This window comes from Varroa destructor, unplaced genomic scaffold (genome assembly GCF_002443255.2).
Source record: "Varroa destructor unplaced genomic scaffold, Vdes_3.0 BEIS01000007.1, whole genome shotgun sequence".
NCBI lineage: Eukaryota > Metazoa > Arthropoda > Arachnida > Mesostigmata > Varroidae > Varroa > Varroa destructor.
In genome coordinates this window covers 23087253-23106500 of record NW_019211460.1, presented here as the reverse complement: position 1 = coordinate 23106500, position 19248 = coordinate 23087253, and the positions used below count along the sequence as shown (strand labels likewise).

The window sequence follows — 19248 nt, the reverse complement described above, 5'->3', positions numbered from 1 at the left end:
AAATGAAAATATATTTACTTATGGATCTATATATGCAATTCTATTGATGCGTTTTGTGTGGTCGATCGATTCCTAGGACGTCACCAAGGCATAAAGATTTTTCGTCTTACTTCCTTATCAACAAGTAGTTGCATATACTATGCTAAATAGAGACTGAATGAACATGTCATAGAGACTTGATGTGTCTATCTTCTTGTGCAATCTACTTCTGGGACATTATCAAAAGTTTATGATTTTTTACCTGTTTCCTTTTCTAAATATGTTTATCTGGCGTTTGGGCATTTTTCCCTAAATATTAATAACAAAATAATCATTTTCATGAAAATCAACTTTATGTTCGCCGCTTCAAGTGTTTGATTGACGTTTTTTTACAAGTTCGCTCAAAAAATCGCTCGGAACGCATTTTCATGAGAAATACCTCTTCGCTACAGACTTCTACGCAAAAAAATTCATTTCAGCATTACCTCAGCAAAAAGATCACTACTAGATGTGCTTATAGCTTATTTCATACAAAACATCAATTTTAGCTATACGAGGATGTAATGCATGTTTACTCAGCTCGTGAAGATCTATCAGTCTGTATGAAGTGCTGGCGTCAGTAAAGCGCCACGAGGCGTAGAAGAAACATTATTTTGATGAGTCACGGAAAAAATTTTCTAGAGAAAACTTCAGAGCAAAAATTCGGTCTGTATATTTGTTATGTCAACCACCGCGATGTTCTAATTGACACTTACCCTAGTTGTTTTCCGACGATGATCTGACACAAAACAATATGTCCTATGAAACGTAGAAACTTTTCCATCATGTGACAGCGCAATCTTCCATTTAAAATGTGATAGAACCGCTACTGCAGATGTTTTAGAATATAGCAGAAGTTAATATATTTTACTAGCTGCAAAGTCCCCAGGTAATCTCTTGTATGAGTCGTATTATTGCAGTGAAGGAGACCTAATAAAAAGCTTTTTGGAATCAGCTTTTCTTGTTCAGTTTCCTGACAAGCGTCAGAGATTCGCTTACCTTGTCCTCATCTCGTTTAACGCTTTTTCTGGCTTCGTCCTTCCAGCAACCTGATGCAAGAGGCAACCTTGAAAAAGCGAGCGTGCGAAGATATCTTTAAATAAAAAGTACGTCGGCAGCCTTCATTTTGATGAAATCGCATTACAATTAGCTTGAATACCAAACGAGAGTTTTTGAACGAAGAGAAAAGCAAGAATGCCAGTCAAGATTATCATTGCTGCCTCAATGCTGAACCTAGCAATAAAATGCTTGCCAATAAATCTAACAACTTTTCATCAAACAAACATTTTTTTTTTAATCAAATACTTATCATTGACAAACTCTATTACTTGATTCTGAATGTCAACAATAACAACAACATCGAATAGCTTTGTGTTGTCCTATCCAACATCTGCGGAAGCGTTCTATACAATGTCGCAGATCGAGTCGGCCGTCTAGATAGGAACTGTTATCATATCTGATCTGTAGGTGGCTCATATCAGCCACTATCAAATCAGGCGTCGTAGATTAGCAAACGTGATTATAGGGGCCGTATCGTGCCCAATAACACGTCATAGCTGTAAGCATTCCACTTAGTTACAGCATGGCGAAGTAATTTAGTGAAATTCGTAATTTAGCAACATACGTCTTTGGAAGAAAGGATTAATGGGAAAGAAACGAATTCACAGAACAAGAGAAAGAATGAGATACGTTAACGCTTGTGGTAGCTTCATAAACGCGCCCGGTTCCTCGAAAAGCCGAAGGAACTTCCAAAAAAGATGGACGTACGTACCACTCAGCAAGTTAGAGGAAGGAAAAAATATACATATTTGCATAGTATACATGAGCTGGCGGGCCGCTGACTAGCTGGCTCTGTACATTGTTTTTATAGGTTGACATCGTAGGTTCTAAGAGGGTCCTTTTTGAAAAATAGATAACCGGAGGAGAGCCAAATTAAATATGTATCTGCTCATATTAAAAGAAGGACACTTCTAGAAATAAGTTGGTTAAGGGCAATTGGGAGCCAACGATAGTTCCGAATTTGCGTACTTGAAGATACGCCTGTCATCGGTACAGGCCATTTATAATGAACAAAACTTCCCATATTGACGGCGGCTAATGAGGCACCGGCATCGGAATCACGGCTCGGCTTCAACCTCTGCGGAAAAATGAGCACACACTTTGTTCTTCTCTAAATTGAAGTAAAAGCACGTCTATGGTACTCCATTCTCTACACTCTCCTGTCGTACGTCATACTGAGACCTTTGCTAAACCTTTTTTGACAGGCCGTTAGCAAGATAGTTTTATTTAATTTCAAATGCGCTGTTCTGTGTGGCCTAATATGTTATAATTCAATGAACGCGGGAGAGCAACTGTCTTTGTTGGAATAGTTCAAAGTACGAATGAGCAACGTATGTGGTCTTAGAACTTTTTAAGAGGCTTTCGTTCACTACGGAAGTACATGTGGAAATATAGGGTTTTATATTAGCTACAAGCGACATATTATACATAAGCGGGCCAGAGGGAACGTTTTATCGAAAAATCTAAGAAATTTCAATTAAGTGAACACAAGTAGGAAAAGGTCCCTCCGAGTTCCTTGAGTTCGCACCAGGCAAAAGGAAAGTAGCTCCAAATTACTAAATCGAGCCTATAGTCTATTTAACTTATGGACTCGTAAACTGTCGCATCACTATAAGTTAAAACTAAGTTACAAACTAGCAAAAACATAGCTCTATATGTGATAGAACACTAGACATTACTTGGAATACAAGTAGGAAGATATAAAACACAATTGTTGTACCATAAGACGTTATTACAGCTCGTGGAGAATTGAAATCACAGTAGACAACAGGAGACGCCGCATACACTGCTCTTTGCAAACGTTTGTTAGGCCTATGAGTCTGGCCACAGTACGTAGCTATTAACTATGTTACTCAAATTATAGTTATATTTAAAATGGACCAATTTATCGAAAGAGAGTAGTCCTTTAAAAAGAGCCGTTCCCCTTTTTATGAAGATTGATCACCGGTCTGCAATCAATTTGTAGTACGATACTACAAATGTATGTAGGCAGTCGACGATTTTTATTTTAACGAAACGAAAGTTTGTTATCTCCAGCTGAACCATTCAGACCTCTCTATGACAAAGCTGATGACTTTCAATTCTATTACAAGACATTACGCCAACAGCCGTTACGGAATCATTTCGATGCCAGAATTACGTAAGGCCTGATGAGTGACTCTCCAGCGTAGCCGAGTAGCTGGACCAGATATAGCCCAGTTTGATCCTAAGATGAATCTTAAAATTCAAGACCTGGCAGATATTCATTCTTTTTGTGCTATTTCATCTCGTCCTATCATCTCCTGACAGCCCGCATAGATAGATCCTCTCGAAGAATAAACTGTTCTCAAGTTCGGCTGCATTCACTTGCTTGAAAGGAACGGCAGACCGGATGAATGAGAAAGATGGTTCACGAAGCCAGAACGAAACAGGCAGACATATTGTTTCCTTCCTACAAAATTGCAGAAACGCACTCGTGCAGCATCTTAGCAAATTAACGATTCTTATCATGAATCTACAAGGAAAAAAGTGCTTCCTAATTGCGCAGAGGGGCAGTCTTCATCGTCAACGAGGAACAACGGCGTACCTGTGAGTGTGTTTGTGGGGTGTGCATAGGAACGCACTAACACATTTATACTGTTCTATAATTAAGTCAAATGCCATCTTTTTAAATTGCCCCCCAAAAAAATATGTTTTATGCACCGATATACGTCTATAGAATAGAGTTTTTCACTATATGTTTGTACTTGAGTGATCACCAGCAAATACCGGCAGCCGTACGCTTTGCTTTCATGCAAATGAAATCAGAGGAGAAATGGAATCGTTAAATTCAAAAAAACAGCACTATTCTATCACATACAATTTTACGATTGGTTCCGATGGTGAAACCTTATTTGTTCTCCCTATCCGTTACAGCTAATGTTATAAATATTGAACAGATTGCCATAACATCTAAAACATACGTCACCAAGCTAGCCTAAAAACACAGTTTTTTCATTCAAACTACTAAAAGTATTTATGCATTTATTACGTTGACTATATAGTAACAGTAACTCGAACATATCATGGCTATAAATTCAGGTAAACTTTATACTTGGTATATTCACTCGAATAGATCAGGCTGAAGAGGTGTTAAAAAGTTACGACATTCTTCCAAATGAAAAATTCTAGCTTCAGTTACCGGCTGTGTGAGCTACAATGACCCTCGGATCACTGAACTTGCCGACTTCGCTGTGGGTGAAATGTATCGTTATAATGTTTCAACTGCTGGTTATGCTTACTGCGAATTCTATAGCGCTATTATAACAAACGATTCTCTAGTTCTCACTTGGCTCAGGCCGTAAAAGCGCTAGATAACGACTCTTTTTTTTTCTTTGATTTGGCATCTGAAGCGTAGATAAGATGGAACCAAAACAAAGCTAATTTCAACCGATAACCACATCACTTGTACAGCGCCTTGTACAAATGCTGGGGCCGTCTCTCGGTCTCAAATTTGACAGACGACCCGTGATTCTATGCATTGTTCATGATCTGATGGCTGTAAACGCTTATATATCCTAATCGCGTAGACATTATCGACAGAAAGCGTTTTCATATGGAAATCTGCACAAATGCATTCGATCAGGCAGCTTGATGTCATCAATAATAATATTGTTGTTCTATTAGTCCACTATGCGACGCTTCAAAGCAAACGCTAGTAGTACGTTGGGTCTCGTTCATCGTTACGTGGATTTCGCAACGAAACAGTCCGATATCTTGTTGCTGGGCACGAACATGTTTCTACGCGACTGGAATCCCAAAACATATTCGTTCACTTGCCGGCAAGCGTTCTCTTCCGTTCCGCCATGGTAATAACGTGCTTGTAAACGCACCTCTTCTAGCTTTCTAGCCATTCGTATGATTACCAACTGGTTTGTACGCCCCTCTAATTCGTAGTTATAATACTGCTGGCTTGAGAGCGTTTTTATATTACACTTGTTCCGTTTGTAAAACAGGGAAGAAGCGTGCCTTATGGCAGGGCAGGCGAAAGGCGCGATATTTTAAGAAAACGAGTGGAGAAGCAAAAGCTAAAAACGTACGTAATATCTGTGCCTTCTAACTCATGCGTAGTTTCGCATGAGCACATTCTCAAGTGTCGGCGCAAACTATCAACGCATGCTAGCCAGCCCGGTGATGATGGCGCCGTTACGACCGACAGAAAGGCCCTTCCAAATAAATATTCCTTGTAACCATTTGCATTAGCTGTATGTGCGGCCGTGTACGCGCGTGCACGTCAATGTGTATGTGTAAGATGTCTGAACGCATTATCTGTATTTACGTATCTGTTCGTATGAACACGGAAACGGACGTGGTAGCGGAAAGGGCGAGGCTACTAATAAGTGTGTGGTTAGAAAATGACGCGAAGTGTAGGAACAAGCCCCATTGTCTCGTACCGCAAAACTCCCATAAAATCCGTTCCTGCCATTCTGCTATTTAACAAAGACGATAACATTAGACGAGCTGCCCGACATTGTGGGTCGAGTCGGATCTACACCGTCTTCTTTGGTCGGGCCCCACCATAATTCAAAAGGATAAACACAGCATCGTCTATGTTTGCCGCGACCCCTTCTATCATATTATGCTATCAAAGTATATGCTGCGATAGTACTGAAATAAGCACTATTTCACACTGCACCTAGCTATGAATGCGCAGGTGTTATAGCGAAAAACCGTATAATTCGTGTGCAATTTTATGTTAAATTCTGTAGAGTTGCTTTTTTTTATTTAAATACTGTCACTATTAAGGCCATGTTTTCATCAAATTAATTCGCTGAGTACAACACGCTTGACGTGTCATTATATATATATATATATATATATATATATATATGGCAATATTAGATGAATCACTGAAGTGTTGATATTCATGGTACAGGGAAAAGCAGAAATACATCGATATGGATCAGACTTCACCTGCAGACGCTTAGCACAGCAATCATCAATGTCCATCATAAATAGATATAATAGTGACGGCTACGTTAAATTTACTATTGTTCGATGTAGATTTCAAAGATGAAGTAAGGAAAGCCGCGACCCGTTTTACCGGCATGGCCGAACCTACTGTTTGTGCATTCAGTTGTCGGGTTGTTGCCGCAGTCATCGCCGTACCCGTTTTTTTTTTTGCTACTGGCTGAGAAAATCCGCACTGAGGTATTTTTCCATATCCTTTAGAGTAAGTGCTTCCCGTAAAGGCGATCGAAGCGTTATTTTCCGGCTCGGTGCATTACTTCAATATGTTAGTCGTGACAGGGCACCAAAGAAAGACGCGACAAACTGAGTGGCTAGACGCCATTTTGTCAAACGCACTCTGAAGTCAGGGCTTCAAAACGCGTATGAAACGAATCTCGAATTCAATGTAGATTGTTATATTCGTGACGTATGTGTTCACGGAAATAATACTGCCGGCCAACTATTAAGCAATAATGCTATTCAAAGGAAAAGAACTATTCAAATAATATTCAACGAGAAGGCACCAACAACGTAAAACCGTGTTTAATAATCGTTCGATACTTTTTTCAGCCTGTGCACCGAACTTAGCACGATGAAGATTGGTTGCTTCCTCTATATGCGTTTTCCTTAACGACAAAAAAAACGTTGCGTTTGCAGAGTTACTAACAGAGTATTCTGAAGATCTGCAGGCAAGCCACATCGAATTTTAATTATTACCATTCCTTGTGCTTCTGAAACATATCACAGAATGAATGTTCAGGTGTTTTCTTCGCGAGACCTCATTCAAATTAGTTTATACTTTCAGAGGACTTGCCTTGATGTAAGTATAACTGTTCAAAGAATTACCTGATATACGCCTGTTTGATCTCTCTCTTACGTACGCTTCTCGTGTACAGTTATTTACAATAGATTATTGAGATACTTCTCAAGACGATCTCGCCGAGGTCCAATTATTATCAGATCTAAAGCTCGTCTCCATGGTAAACAAGGGCAGCCCATTGGCTATTCATTGTCTGAAATAGAAATATGTCGACTTCTTTTTGTTCGGGTATCTTCTTTGAGCTATAGAGCAATGCTGCACAACATGCCGCAGCGTCGGCAAAAAACGTACACCGATATCAAGCTCAGCGTGACTTTTGTAGTTAACAATATAACTTGCTACAAGGTGTACGCCCAAGCACTAAAATGCGGCCGTTACAGACAGAAAATAAACTACGTTTACGGACATATGGATAACGAAAACTTATTGCGGTTGAGAGCTACTTTACGTTTGTCTGAACGCTGATTAGCTTAATAATGCGTGGGCTTACAGCTTCTACAACTAAAAGGCCAAGTAGTACGTATGATTTGACAATTTGTACAATAATTATTTCGTCTGCCTCTGTAGTTTTATAGTTACGTAGTACGGACTGATTCGTACGCTGTACGTCAGAACGTCTCTCCTTGGCGGCGATTTCTCCTCTCCCGAACCGTCAAGTCTTTCTATTTTTAATGGCGGTTGATTTAAAAATCGATAATAATCGCTATTCGAAGTCATCTGCTTCTGGCATACCGATTTTGCGGCGGTTCAAATTCAAAGATTTCCATCAATGATAACATTTGCTGTGTAGTGCCAACAAAGTACCGAGTCTGCCTTGTACACGTGACCACACGCAGTCATTGAGGGGTTGGAAAAACTTATCTTAGGCTTCAGTGGGAAGTCGCTCGACAGGAAAGAAGTTCGCAGAAGCAATCGACTTTCAGGGCGGCCATAGCTATCGATCCTGTGTAGCTTGTGGTTGAATAATTGAAAAGAGATATGCTACAATTTTGTCTTCTCTCTGTAGAAGTAACAGTTTTTCTGACAAAAGCCAATTGTCAGTAACTCGATCAGTATCCAAGATTAGAATTTACGGAAGGTACAATACAAAAAGCAAAAGAAAATGGGAACCATCTTCCTCAACTTTCTATTTTGCTAGCTTTTTAGAAACTTTACATGGTAACTGGCTCCGAAGTAACGACAAAAAAGGAGATTATAAAAACGGATTCCCATGTTATACCTCAGTCATTGAATTTGCAGCTAATCGATAATCCTTTTCAGAAGCAGGCGCATGTAGTTATGCTGGGAGAATTTTCGATGGACGGGGTATAGGGCATTGAACCTCTAACAGTTTGGACCCAGAAACAACCCGATCTATTAATCTCAATGAGAAACTTCTTGAAAGAAGTAAATAAAAACCCGAAACTTCCCGAAAGCTTATCGGTACCACAGCAATATATATAATAATGAAACTGCATATCGATATCCTTTCCAGGAGCAACTCCGGTCTCGTTTGAGCTCTACTGAATATTTCCACCCAGTTTAAAACATCATTGCATGATACTTTACTTCATATTATTTGCGTAGCCCGTATATCAGTTGACTTGCGCGTAAATTTCTATTCATGTTGCTTTGTGCAAGCCTTCGACGTGTTTCTATCTATCTTTTGGTTTCATTGCGGTTACACTCAACCATAAACTTTCAAACTATATCACTCCTCCCTCTAGCTACAAGCTGACTCGTTTTCCAGGACCTGCCCGCTGTCGACAGACTGTACAGAAAACGCTAATATTGCCACAGCAGCGACATTGCGCAGTACATCCAATAATCGGTTTAGCCTTTTCTACTATAGATAAATTCTTTTCCTGTAACACATAGTGACAGGACGAATCAAACTGGTCGGCTCTTTTCTCTTTTTGGAATAACGATGACTGTATCTATACGTCTGTGTCTCTAAAGAGCTGACAGAATGCCACCGGCCACTTTCTTGTTAGGCGAAGAGTGCAGTCCCGGGCTGCCGTCAACATTTCGCTTCCTGCTTTCATTCCATTGTCCTTCGCAGTTGCCTTTACGGTTTCACGTTAGTTTTCACGCTGAACAACAGCAGCAAGACAGACGCTTTCCTTCCATTTTGCTTCGTTCTTTTGCCTTTTCCCGCTTGCTTCAGCCCTCTGGGGTAGTCAGGCAGTCTTCAAGACACAATAGGAAAAAAAACCTGAAGAGGAAGGGTGACCCTTGACCTCCGACCCTTAGTCGAAACGACTCCCTCCGGTGTTTGACCATCCGTTACAGGGTCGAGCACGACTTACTTCATCTCAAACAGCTCAGCTAAGCGCTGCACAGTAAAATCTGCTGTGGCCTTCTCACCATTGCCGCCAGCTACATAGTTGTTCGCTTTACGAACAGCGCTATGGCAGTGGCGGCTCTAGTTGCTACAACAATTTCTCTCGTTAATCTCCTTGTCGAGAGCTTTTTGTTCTATGGCAGCTGCAGCAGCTACCCCCTTTCTCTCTCTCTTTTAAGAAGTGTTCGTCGTCCTCTATGACCACTGAAGCGCCCGCAGCCTGCTGGCCTATACGAGCACTTAAGCTATTCACGACTATATTGTGCGGTGTTTAGCGCAGGCCTCACGGCACTTCGATTCAGGCTACGGGCGAGCCAACGGTTCAATTAACTATCCTGCTCCTTTTTCAACCCCCCCCCCCCCTTGCGCCTTTTCGAAGACGGGGAGAAGATGGGGTTGAGACACAGTTTTGCTGCTGGGCATCCTATAGAATGAATACTACAAAAAGCAGATACTCGTTTCTTTTGCTTTGTTTCCTGGGCGGACGCGTAGTTACATTGTCTCCCTTCTCATAGATGTCGAGCTAAATCCACCCTTGTAGTCAGCCACTCCAAGATCATTTGAAGTCTCCAAAATGTAGCGAATGCTTTCCAGCAGTCCGTGGTAGGTAACGATCACGTTCGCAGACAGAGTCGACGGCGGCCATTAGCTGAGACCAGGAAGGTCAAGGCAGAGAGGCAAAACGGGCGGCCCCTTTTAAGTGCAAGCGAGGGCAGTGGACGAAACAGGGGCAAGCTACAGAATAACCTTGGTTGAGACAGACGACACGGCCAGGTCAGTCATGCTAGACCAACGTAACGTTGAAACAATGGCATAAGGCAACCCCAGATGGTAAGGGAGCAAGGACGTCTGGGGTTGTATCTCGGCGATCTTCAAGAATTTGCGCAACATTTTCAGTGGATTTTCCATAGGCATTGCAAACATATATGTGGGCCCTGTATTCATGTTGGAGCTTAGGCGCATGGTAGTACTTTAGATATACTGAATATTTACGACGCTTAAGCATTATTTTTGCAAATAAGTGGCAATTCACGTACGTTATTCAAGTATCGTAAATATAGTACTAGTACACTGGCACTTGGGATCTGCTGGCATAGAGTTCTGCTTCAGCATGCAGGATAGACATCGCTGTAAAATTGGGCTAAATGACTGGCTGTACATGTAAGAGTACCCGGGCACTCCGCGAGAGTCTCTGGCAAGAAGTCGGCGTCTCAACATTCGCTCGCCATAAAGTACCACTAGCTAACGGTGGTCCAATAGCCACATGCACGTACGTAGCAATCGCATTCAGTTTAGAGTTTGAAGCACCAAAACGAGAGCGCTGAGTTGTGTGAACAGGAATTGCTGAATGGAAAACTGCGCTTAGCCCTTCAAAAGAGACTTACCTGTCCACTAGCGTTTGCTGTATATGTTTCTGGTCGTACGCGAACCGATGACTGCCTTCCCTTCTACGAGCAGCGCGTCTGCCCGTTGACATCATATTGCGTACTTGTGCTTCAAAAGCAGCGGCAGTAGCCAAAAGGTAACTTGGACGCGTCTCTACCGATGGCCTCCGGATCTTTCTGTTACTACTCCTGCTCACTCGTGTGAAAGAGAACCAATCTGGCGTAACTCCGAAATTGAGATTCATGTTTGGCGTAATTTTTTTCTCCACTTTCTCTGTATGTAATAGCTTGTCAAGAACGAAGTTAGGACTATTGGCGTGATAGCAAAGTCTCATATGCACTCAATATGCTAGTAGACGGTAGAGGCTTATGCAAGATAATTCAAGATAATATGTCCCGCTGACATTTTTGTGATACATATGGATCTCATAGTTATACAGCATATTTTTAGCTTGGTCTGGACCATCAAGAAGTAAAGATCTACTTAAGAAATTATTTTAATAAAAATATTGATCTAATGAAGTATACATTTGCAGTGAGATGAATAACTTGTCATTGAAAAGCTTGATAACGAAAAATTCTAGCGTTTACTGTGCCAATTCAGTTCACTGGTTAAATGTAATATCCTTTATTGGGTACAGAGTTAATGGCACAAATACCAGTTTTTATCAAGTATAACTACTAGCCTGCTGTACAATAAATTGGATTGACATGATAGATAGCTTACATACGCTCTTTTCAGGTACTTTTTCCTTTTTTATTTGCTTGTTCGAAATGTGCGCCCAATTTGTGACCAAATAAAGAGATATACGAGAAACATTGCCCATCGCATGTTCCCTATCCAAGTATTCGATGTATAGATTAGGAGCACAGTTACAAATAATAGTCTTTTGCCTTAACATCAAATTTAGCGAGATTGTCCTAATTCCCAAGTGATTGGGGGAAAAGTTCCATGTTATGGTAACCGCCTGTTTTAAGCGAGGTTGGTTAAACGGAGTTCTGTCGTTAGTAATAATTAGGGTTTTCGTTCGATATAAAGTTGAAGCACCAGTTGATGATAGAGCTTACCGACAATTTTCCACGCTACCATTTTAAAACACTGGTTATTATCCGGAACCTGAACAGGCAGAGTTTTACTATAAGAGGAAATCTTTGACCAATTTAGCGCTCCTATGTAATTTTTTTTGTGTCAATATTGGGCAATGCAGTAACTCCACGGAGGTTCAATAAAGACGCCACAAACGCACGTAGAAATAGACAAAGAATCACTAACCTTGCCAATGGAGTAAATATCCAACTAGCGCCCTTGTCTTGGATGTCGTCTAAGCGAGCACATATTGTCATATGATATTTTTCTATAGCAGTAGAGCTAAAGCAACCGCTGCAAGAACCAAAACACCATTTTATCACCATCGATACGGACGTTTGACTGAGCTGACTTGGAGATAACAGATTTAGATATATATATTTACGGTCAGTGGGAGCAAAAGAAGTATCTATGTAAGCTGTTATTAATTCGGGCAATTGCCATCGTATTTAGGCCCTTGTTCACTTAGAATAAATGGGAAAATATCCAACGCAAACAGCACAAAGAAGAGCTACTATGAAAAGGACACAAAATAACGTTAGTGAATCAAATAGAATAGAGAAGCCCTTCAAAAGAAGTGACGTTGTAAAGAAAACGTTTTATATTCGTACTAGCTTGATTTTATTATGTAAGTAATATGAAAAACATCGGCAAAAACTGCTATCTGGCCAAAAAAAAATGTTGACAATGTAGTAAGTTACAATCAGTCAAAGGCCCTGACAACGTCGACAAAGTGATCGGCAACGACGTAAAGACCTTTACTTTTTTTTAAGTTATCTCTGTTTTGTCATTATGAGCTATTTCGGTCAATCCAAATTTGCGGAATCAACACTGAATTTTATCCTTTTAAGTAAGATTAAATCTGCGTATTTTTGTTTAGGTCCTTATATGCCATCCTAGAGCGTCGATTCAGGGCTTGTAGAAACTACTGACCGAAATCTTTATAGAGAGAACTTATCTGATGGCATTTGAAAGTAGTCGAAAAGAACTACTTGCAATATCAGCAACTTGCAATTATATACTAAAGACGTAACTATGACAGAAATGACAGACTTATCTACCTTGGACAGGACATAACTGAAATCATTTTTAGAACCTATTTCAGTATTTCACGCCTCGGCCATACCAATGAACGATTGACGTGGCTTCCCACGGCCCTTGTGACACCTTCAAACCAAAAGATTATATAAAAGTAAAGTACGCAGGCATATGCTATACGCCTTTTAATCTGAAAATCGGCCCGCGTTAGCTAGAAGTTTTCTAATAGGCGCCGCTTGGCTGTGCAATGGGGCCACAAATTCGTTGCATTAACCAGGTGACTCCTTCAGTAAATCAACCTTTTCATAATATTGAAAAAGGTAGATCTTGATCTACTTAACTTTTCGTCGACATGCAAATCCGGAGCGATATAATTTTTCTTAATCTGTGCAATATTGAGACAAAATTATCTAGGAGCAAGTCTGTCGTGTACGTCTACGTCCAACTCGACGTTCCAACAACCTTCTAGATGCGCACGCAATAGGCCTTGTCTTTGTGGGAATTCTATTTTCATAAAGGGCGTGGGGTTTTGATATGGTGCTCGTAGAGATATCTAATGCTCTACTTTATCAGGTACAGTAGCTAGAGATTTAGCAATCAATGTCTAAGTAAATATACCATAGCTGCTTTCATTACAAATGCTCCACTTATACAAGTCTCATTTACCAGTTCATTCCGCTCGTATCGAACATGCTCGTCAAACATGGAAACAGTTCCAGGCCTCAGAAGGAGTAACAAAGGGGATAGCGGTTTAGTAAATATTATTATATACCCTGAATTGTGAGAGTGCGGATTCGCCTGTTCGCGAACAAGCAAGTGAGCTTCACATCTAAACCCTAATAGATCGCAAGGGAAAATAGCTCTCGGTATGCCTCTCGTAATTAAATACAGCACCCCTTTAAGGCACGCATACAAACTGAATTTTGATAACGCTTTTCGGCGGCCCTGACACGTAAAGTTAGGTAATATTACAGAATCACACGTGACATGATCTAAGTTTGTACCCGATTCCAGATTAGGAACAGACTCAATCGTATAAAATGAAAATAGATAAAAGCATGTGGAAATGAAATGACAAATTAACATTGAAGGCCCTCAACAAACGGAGAGTGAAATTTTTACATACCAACTAAGGCTCGATTGAAATTACCCTGGGGGTGTAGGCTGAAGACTAAGGAAACCAAATCAATTTCGAACAATAGAGTCGCAACTTCCTTTACCCTCTGTGCAGCATCAAATAAGGGGATATCCAAACATTTCCTGAAATTGCACTGAATTAAAATGTTGTATCTACGAAATAAGTCGAAAAGTTCGTATAAGCTATAAATGTACTTAGGACAGCAGTACAGTTTCAATTGGTACACCCAAACGGCTGGAAGGACCTCCATGTCACCTTTAAAACAACTACCCATATTCCTCTACGTGAACTACAAATAGGCCTCCTTGTTAGTGACCTTATTTACACGCGTTAGATCAATTTTTATTGTGTAGTAAAAAGTGTCTAGGATGAAATTGAATCATGGCAACAATACGTAGAATCTACTGAGCGTCCTGAAAATCCTATACAGATAAAATCCTGTTTCCCTTTGGTCTCGAAACATGTGACAAGCCTACCAGTAAAAGTGTCTGTCATGTGGCATTTGTACTATATGGGCTATCGTGGAGCAGTCGTATTGCGGCGCAAAAAAGTTACGTAAATACGCATAAACCCACAAAATTAATGACAACACCCAATTGTCTTCCACCTCTCCAAGCCGGGCGTTACGACCAATCTATCAACACCCATATTTCTTTTCTCGCGACAACTTCTATAAACAACACCAGTGAAACTGCGTGACCGTGTGCGGTTAACTCGCGTGAGTGTGAATACGTATATACATATACGTATTTACACTCACGTAACGCCACGCATTAATTTTACATTAGTGAAGTAGCAGATATAAGGGCTACGTTATCTTTAAGTATCTAGGATACGAATGAAAGCGCTCTCGTGTTGTTGCCTGCCGTTTACGTGCTTAAGTGCGGTTGGACATAGGTACACTATGGGAAGGTCAGGCGTTACTTAGCAGTGGCAAAAACGATGTTATACTCCGAGCTGAATTTCTAGCAGTGGCTGATGGCGGCGACGGTGTGACAACAGCCACCGTAATTATAAATTGCACAGCAAGAAATAGTTTCTTGGTATCCGAACTGACGGGAGCGGGCAACACCTGTTGACAGTAAAGCCACGAGTCGATTCGATGAGCTCCAGGAACAGCAGCAGGATAGACTCCGCCGCTAAGGGTGCAGGAGGTGAAGGGCAGCCAGGGAAGTTCGCCCCAGGGCGTGACTTCCTTTTTGCACGAGCTTGCCGGGCACCGCCTTGCACACTCTATCCCTATAGCTGCCACCGACGAATGAGAACGGCGAAAGCGGCGATGACTGGAAACTCGCCGACAAACAACGAACGCTGAATAAGAACTAAAGGCAGTTTTTTTTTTTTTTATTGAGATTAATGCATAATGCCGCACAAAAAGTTAACTACTTTTTGTTCTCTGCTGCCTTTACAGGCGGCTGCGAGCAGCAATGAAGCCATGGCTCAGGCGAAGGCTTCTTGTTGGGAGGATACACGCCTCCGGTTTGTATTGCGGGGGTTGCTCCGTCGAAAATGGGACGATGAGTGCAGTTAGGGTAAGTGACGATAGCAAGAGTAAAAGTCGCGATGTCCTGAATAGTATACGTATTTCGCTGCATAAAGGTCGCTGGACAGGTAGCTGGCATGTGAGCGACCGGTAAGAAGTTTATATTACCTTCCAGGCAGTCGATAATTACTTAAACATTTTTATGCGCGATCTATATTGTTTTTGCAAATTGCTACAAGACAAACCATTTCGTGTTTTGTTATTGTAGAAGTTGTTGTAAATTGTCTGTAAATTTAGGTGTATTGAAGAATATTTCGAGCTACTTGGCACCTTGGCAGCATGGCGGTGCTTGCAAAGCTGTCAAGACCAATTTCGAAAACATCGTTAAAAAAATTGTAAGTGTCAGCTGTGAACAGAAATTTAGCACTGCTATACAATGAAACTAACAGAACATAACGATATATACGATACTACTGTGTTACAGTCTGATAATGGTAAGTACCCATTCACAGACACAATCAGGACATTAGATCTAACAATCGTAGGAACTCTTGTAGTATTTGGCGGTCACAGTAATAAACACTTTTTTGATGTAGCGACGCTTCGTAAATGAGTATAGATATTTGTTTAGCTGACTTTCGTCGCGTGTATCTTTCCTCATAATTTCCACGTTTTTCCCATGTGTAACACATCTGTATGCCGCCTATTAGGTCTTTGCTATCTCACGGGGTCATCGCACTCAAGGTCGCGTAGTGCTGGAAAGCCGGCTAAATTCCTACACGAATACGTTCCTACGAAGGTTTATTATTTATCTCCTGTTAATAACAGGGAATATTGTTATACTATTCATATTGTAACTCTGTTAGTAATAACACTTGGAATAATTTTAGCATTATTTCTGTCGCTAGCACTGAATAAAATGTGTTTATCCTGTGCTCTCTATCCATCAGTCCTACAGCCATCCAAGGTGCCGTCAAAACGCGCCCAGTCCACGAATACGTTGTGAATACCTGCGCAATGTTTTGCTACAAGTTACCCATCTAGAATTATCTCCTAGTAACAGCGCTTGTCCTTGTCGCTTACCTACGCCTTTCTATTTCCTAAAGCCACTATACAGACACGAACAGATGTTGTAATTTTTTGTTAACAAAATATATCAGTCACCTTGACATAGGCGTACTGGCTGTACTTGCAATTTAATCTACATGCGCTGGATAATAAATCTATTCCCGACGCTGAAAGCGAACGTCCGATTCAGGGCCCGTTCGGCCCCCACCATTAAATGTATTGTTCTCGATGGAAGCTTAACACTCGCCCTTTGAACGCACGTCACGTCAGCCGACCACACTCGGATAGGATCTGGACTCTTGCATTGATAGCAGACGCACGCCGCCGTTCTTGACGCTTTACCACACGAGAACAAATGACAATGACTTTATTTTGGCTGTTTAGAAACTATTTTCTTGTATTATTCGTTAATCTCTATATGTGTATGAATGTGCTTCAATCGTACCTTTGATACGACAATGCATTTGATCTGGGTCGCTTAGACAAAATGCTGGGCCATAAGCTATTATTACTGATACCGGTCAAGATGCAAATCGACAGTGATCTGTTTAATTTGTAATGATTTACCGGTTTTGTAAAAGAAGATCAAGCAGCCAGTCTGCTCTATTGTTTTTCTCATCGATGCATAGCTTTGTCTACCGAAAGGTATATGGATAGCAATTTACTAAAAATATTAGATTCTATAATAAAACATAATATTATTATCCTGAACAGCGGTTTATTTTTAGTAATAATAATAATAATAGCGTTTAATACAATGTTTTAGGCTCTCAAAATTACCATGTATTTATACATGTATAAGTTCGTATATATGCTTCAGGCCCGCGGCGCCGTCTGAAGAAAATGTTCGTGGAAACTTTTTGCCGGCTTATTTGTCAACCTCATCGGACCTATCCCTGCGATAGTAAAGTGATATCATATTTGCCTACTGAACTTATATAACGACTTGCGCTATTTAAGGCAGTCTGGCTCTGAAAACGATTCTAAATACGCCTGTTGCGTGCTGGGAACCAGTGATCTAATATGATATCTAGGCGCCGTACCTGACGTAAAACTTGAAACACCTTTGTTCCTGAGCTACTGGTCGTCTAGCGAAATTGAAATTAAAGAAAAATTAACGCCAGAAAGTTAACAATACAAAACTATTGTTGACTAAAATTACCATGATCTTACTGGCCACACGCTGTTAATTAATATAGACACAAAAAGATACGCACGTCAAAAAGCAATATCTGTCGTGCGCACGACGATGCCTTATCGTGGACTTTTGGCTGAAATCCATTTTTGCACAAGCCTTTACAAACAGCGTTACAATTCAATAGGTTTATCGAAGTTTTGGTAAACTTGTAGTTAGTTACTTCCAATGACAAACAAGAACGCCGATAGCTAGTTACGCTTTAAAACCAAATGGGCCTGAAGTTCGTGATGCTGATCTTCCGACGACTCTAGATTCGTTTAGTGTCGCAAAACGTACCAGGTCTTTTTGCATAGTTCACATCATGTAAATATTATAGACGGCTTCATACGTAGCGTTCTTCTTTAATCTAGGAGGTATCGTTTGTTAAGCAAAATTCTACATATAATGTGAGGTTTACATTTGTCATATATATACGTGTGTGTGTAAAAGAGGTAATTTATCTCAAAATAATCATCTACAAGATTACTTGACAAATTATTTTTGTTTAATAGACAAGAAAATAGGATCGTTACAACATGTCGGCATCTCATGCAATATTTTAGTCTTTACTTAGCATTACTTGAAACGTGGTACGTATATCTATTAGACTACTTCCGTCTAAATGAACTTTAACTACCTGCTTTTCTTAAAAATAAAAAGTTGACATTAAGTCGAAATACGGATTATTCAGAATAGGTCTGAATTCGATTGAAGTTACGTCGTTTGGTTGTCGAGCAAAAATTCATTTTTATAGGAAATGTACCCAGATAGGAATTACTCGACTATATTAGTGGGAAAACTATCCGTACAAGATGATCACGGCAGTCTCTCCTTCATTTTCCTTTTATTGAAAGGTTACAGTGTCGCCGAAAAAAATTCCTCGAAGGCTCATGTGGATCTACTGACGTAAATATTGGATGGATAGATAATTTTAAGGAATCACCCATTGCATCCGTAACATCGAGCTCGTCCGGCCCTGTCCGAGTGCTGTCAAAAATGTCGCTTTCCCAATAAGGAATAGTTCATCTACTTTGCGATGTCACTGGTTTTAAATGTTGTGGGTCTCTTTTTAGCCGCTCAACCTATCTATTTATCGAGAGTTGCTTAGTAATGTCTGGCCCATTGACCGTTTCTTCTTGCCTCGTACGACGCAGCCGATATCAATAGATTGTCGAAGATGAACGCTGACACAAATCCGGTAAGCTAACTCATTTGCCCGACTACTATTAACTCTGGACATGAGGAGACGGGGCAACACATGTGTTGTCCAACGAGCATGTCAAGAGATACGGCACGTAGCCAGTTGCAACACTGTTTCTAAAGGGCTAGTCTCTATATTATATACCACTTGTTTTTCCTTTCAATGAAACCACGCTTTTCGAGCCTGTGCTAAATTGTTATTGGTCAGTTTCACGCCCTTAGGTCAAACAAATTAATAATTTTAAACTTTGCATTCCTCTTGCATTTCAACCGGATTGTCACAGATGTCGATGTAAAAACTAACATTGATTATTAAAGAATATCGCATATGACTTTAATACGCGTTTCGCTTAATTCCATATAACATATGCAAGGCATATATATATGAATTGGTGGTGGATGGGATGGTGGGCTACATTTTATCCCTGCTAATTTATTTCGTGGACACCGACGAGGTAATCCACGGAGTAGAATGGTCTTTGCA

The 19248-nt window shown here is 40.5% G+C and overlaps 2 protein-coding genes across 14 annotated transcripts in view; one reads left to right on the top strand and one right to left on the bottom strand.

The window, feature by feature from the left end:
• LOC111254985 (uncharacterized) overlaps window positions 1-19248 on the bottom strand; it is a 56114-nt gene that overhangs the window by 8676 nt on the left and 28190 nt on the right. For 9 of the 11 annotated variants that reach the window (XM_086975275.1, XM_086975278.1, XM_086975280.1 and 6 more), the window contains exons 3-5: window positions 11847-11954; window positions 10574-10762; window positions 1018-1084 (exon numbers count right to left, since the gene is read on the bottom strand). The exons of 1 other annotated variant lie outside the window; for it this stretch is intronic. In XM_086975275.1, the coding sequence (XP_086831401.1) occupies window positions 1018-1084; window positions 10574-10762; window positions 11847-11917 (327 nt within the window). In that variant the 5' untranslated portion in view covers window positions 11918-11954. One more of the 11 variants, XM_086975285.1, reaches the window with a different exon arrangement.
• On the top strand, window positions 3212-17098 carry LOC147754463 (uncharacterized). Of its 3 annotated transcripts, XM_086975271.1 has the most exons (5): window positions 3212-3645; window positions 15248-15368; window positions 15588-15714; window positions 16030-16118; window positions 16270-17098. In XM_086975271.1, the coding sequence occupies exons 1-3, from the start codon at window positions 3449-3451 to the stop codon at window positions 15597-15599; spliced, it is 330 nt and encodes a 109-aa protein (XP_086831397.1). In that variant the 5' UTR covers window positions 3212-3448; the 3' UTR covers window positions 15600-15714; window positions 16030-16118; window positions 16270-17098. The 3 variants fall into 3 exon arrangements, with proteins under 3 accessions (XP_086831397.1, XP_086831399.1, XP_086831396.1); XM_086975273.1 differs by lacking the exon at window positions 16030-16118 and having other exon boundaries at window positions 15617-15714; XM_086975270.1 differs by lacking the exon at window positions 16030-16118.

Excerpts from the sequence above, each read along its gene's own strand:
- LOC147754463 (XM_086975270.1), top strand. The coding sequence starts at position 3,449 with ATGAATGAGAAAGATGGTTCACGAAGCCAGAACGAAACAGGCAGACAT. Across the intron at positions 3,646-15,247 it reads CGAGGAACAACGGCGTACCT|GCGGCTGCGAGCAGCAATGA; the intron begins GTGAGTGTGTTT and ends CTGCCTTTACAG.